The sequence below is a fragment of the Mandrillus leucophaeus genome, unplaced genomic scaffold, assembly GCF_000951045.1.
Source record: "Mandrillus leucophaeus isolate KB7577 unplaced genomic scaffold, Mleu.le_1.0 Scaffold196, whole genome shotgun sequence".
Classification (NCBI taxonomy): domain Eukaryota; kingdom Metazoa; phylum Chordata; class Mammalia; order Primates; family Cercopithecidae; genus Mandrillus; species Mandrillus leucophaeus.
In genome coordinates this window covers 1,970,285-1,972,503 of record NW_012101987.1, presented here as the reverse complement: position 1 = coordinate 1,972,503, position 2,219 = coordinate 1,970,285, and the positions used below count along the sequence as shown (strand labels likewise).

Here is a 2,219-nt window from a genome sequence, read left to right as displayed (position 1 = left end):
GTCTCTACCCCATTGTGCCCATGGCTTCCTCCCTGTGCCCAGGTTGCTTGTCAGTGACTCAGACCAGCAATATGCAAGTATCTACAGCATACCTAAAGGTCATCTGGAAGACTTGGCCTTGGTTCACATGCTGGGTCCGGTTGTTGTAACCATGTAGCATTTCTCCAAAGAGGGTATCATTGAATTTGGAGTCAGGTTTGAGGCACTTGGGGCCCTCGCAGACATCTGAGAGCATTAAGCAGGATTTTCCATCAGGAGCCAGTTTGTACTCCTCCACGCAACTGTATGATAAAACAGAGCTGAGAATTAGCTTCACACCCTGAATGCCCCCATTGGGGGTGACCTAAAACCAAGGCCTCCTTTCCCTGCAAAACAGGTCAGAGTTTAGGAAGGAGACAGCTATTCTGCCTGGAATCTATCTAGGGCACAGATGTCTAGAGAGAAGCACATTAATACTGCAAATTGGTAAATTCAAGGAAAGTCATTTGTGACATTTTAGAGGAGTCAAGGGGACACCAGCATGCACATCCACACACAAAGCAAATTTAAAAACTGTTTCCCATGAACACACAGACTTTAAAAAGCATGACAGACCAATTCACAGGGAATTATCAACTAGTGTCTCAAACCAGAATCTATTCCCAGTGCATCTGTCAACGAAGTTTGAAGACTGTAGCAAATACAAGGTTTTTATCATCCTGGTAGCTCAGAGGTGAAACTTTCCAGGACCATGGACAGCACAAGGCTTCTGTTCACTTAGGGATTTTAGCAGCCTCCGTTAGTCTAACCACCCATTTCTGATAGCCAGAAAAGCCCTTGACCAGCCTTTGAGACAGCGATGGTCTCATCTATGGGCAAAACAGGCATCTGAATATTTGCAACTTGAAGATTTGCAGGGACAAAGAAATCTCAGAGAGGCGTGGGCTGGAGTGGATGGGGGTGGTTGGGGCAAGAAATCAGAGATCTCAGCCCCTAAAAAATCATTCCAGAACCTGGAATTGTATGAGTGTCTACCTTTTCAAAGTTCAGTGCTACACACTAGGGGTATGGTGCATATAAATAAGTAAAGACAGACAAGAAAATCGTCTGTGATATTGGACAGACGTGTACAAATTTCATTTTTCTCCTTGTGACCTATGTGAACATGAGTGAGTCATTTAATGTCTATGATCCCCAGTTTCCTCATGTGTAAAATACAGTAGACATTCCTACCTTTCTTAATTCAGTAGGATGCTATAAGGTCACATGATATATTGGCCACAAAAAAACCCCAGGAATTGCAATGTACTTAACACAATAATCATAACAGTGGTAGTAATGGTGGTATTTCTATTTGTTGAGCATGCACTATTCACTGAACACTTTATGTATTTATTATATAACCATGAAGAAAGAATAATATCATCATTTCTGCTTTACACATAAGCAAAATAAGGAGCCAAGATGTAAAGCATGTCATACTATAAGTAGCAAAGTTGATATTCAAATTCAGTTCTGTTAGAAAAAGGGACATTTGTCTATTTTTGTCTCCTCCAAATCTAGTGCCTTCTATGTGCACAAAATGACCCTGGTTGGGTTATACCAGTTTGAGAAAGTATACAGCAGGCAATCGCTTATTTGCCTTTCTTTCAAAGGGCGTAGCAAAGATTCATTGATTCTAACTGCAAAGGGTCTCAGGAACTCAGATGGGAGAAGGAAGAGGCTCTGTATGGTGGTTTGGAAAGAAAATGTACACAGGTTGTGGGAAGCAGTAGCTGATGCTACAGATATAGAGCTGAACTGGAGGCAGAAAGAAGACAAGCATAGCTGAAAACTTGACCCAAGATTACTCTAGTGAAAAGCCAGGAAGTCTCATGCATGAAGCAAACCGTCACTGTTTCTCTGCTTTCCCCAATCCCTGGTGTACTGCACTGATGCACTGATTGTCTTTCTAACGTTCACATGTTCCTTTCCATAGTGCAGTGGGGAAATCTCTTGGAAAAGGGCCCTGTCTCGGAGCCTTGGTAAAGTATATTCCCTTCTTTTTGCATCTGCTAAATATTACTAAGTCCCTTTTAATACAGTTGCAGTGCAGATGAAATGAGTGTATATGGAAGTGAATCGTACATGATGAGTGCTTGATAAAGTCTAGTTCCATCCATTTATTCAGAAAATATGGAGAAATGGTTTCCTGGGTATACTGGCTAGAGTTCTCTCTCTCTCTCTCTCTCTCTCTCTCT

General features: G+C 42.0%; 1 protein-coding gene across 1 annotated transcript in view; it reads right to left on the bottom strand.

Moving 5' to 3' along the window:
- LOC105538642 (astrotactin-2) overlaps positions 1-2,219 on the bottom strand; it is an 844,928-nt gene that overhangs the window by 198,245 nt on the left and 644,464 nt on the right. Inside the window, exon 13 of the mRNA XM_011978544.1 lies at positions 93-281. Coding sequence (XP_011833934.1) covers positions 93-281 — 189 coding nt within the window. The remainder of the gene's footprint in view (positions 1-92; positions 282-2,219) is intronic.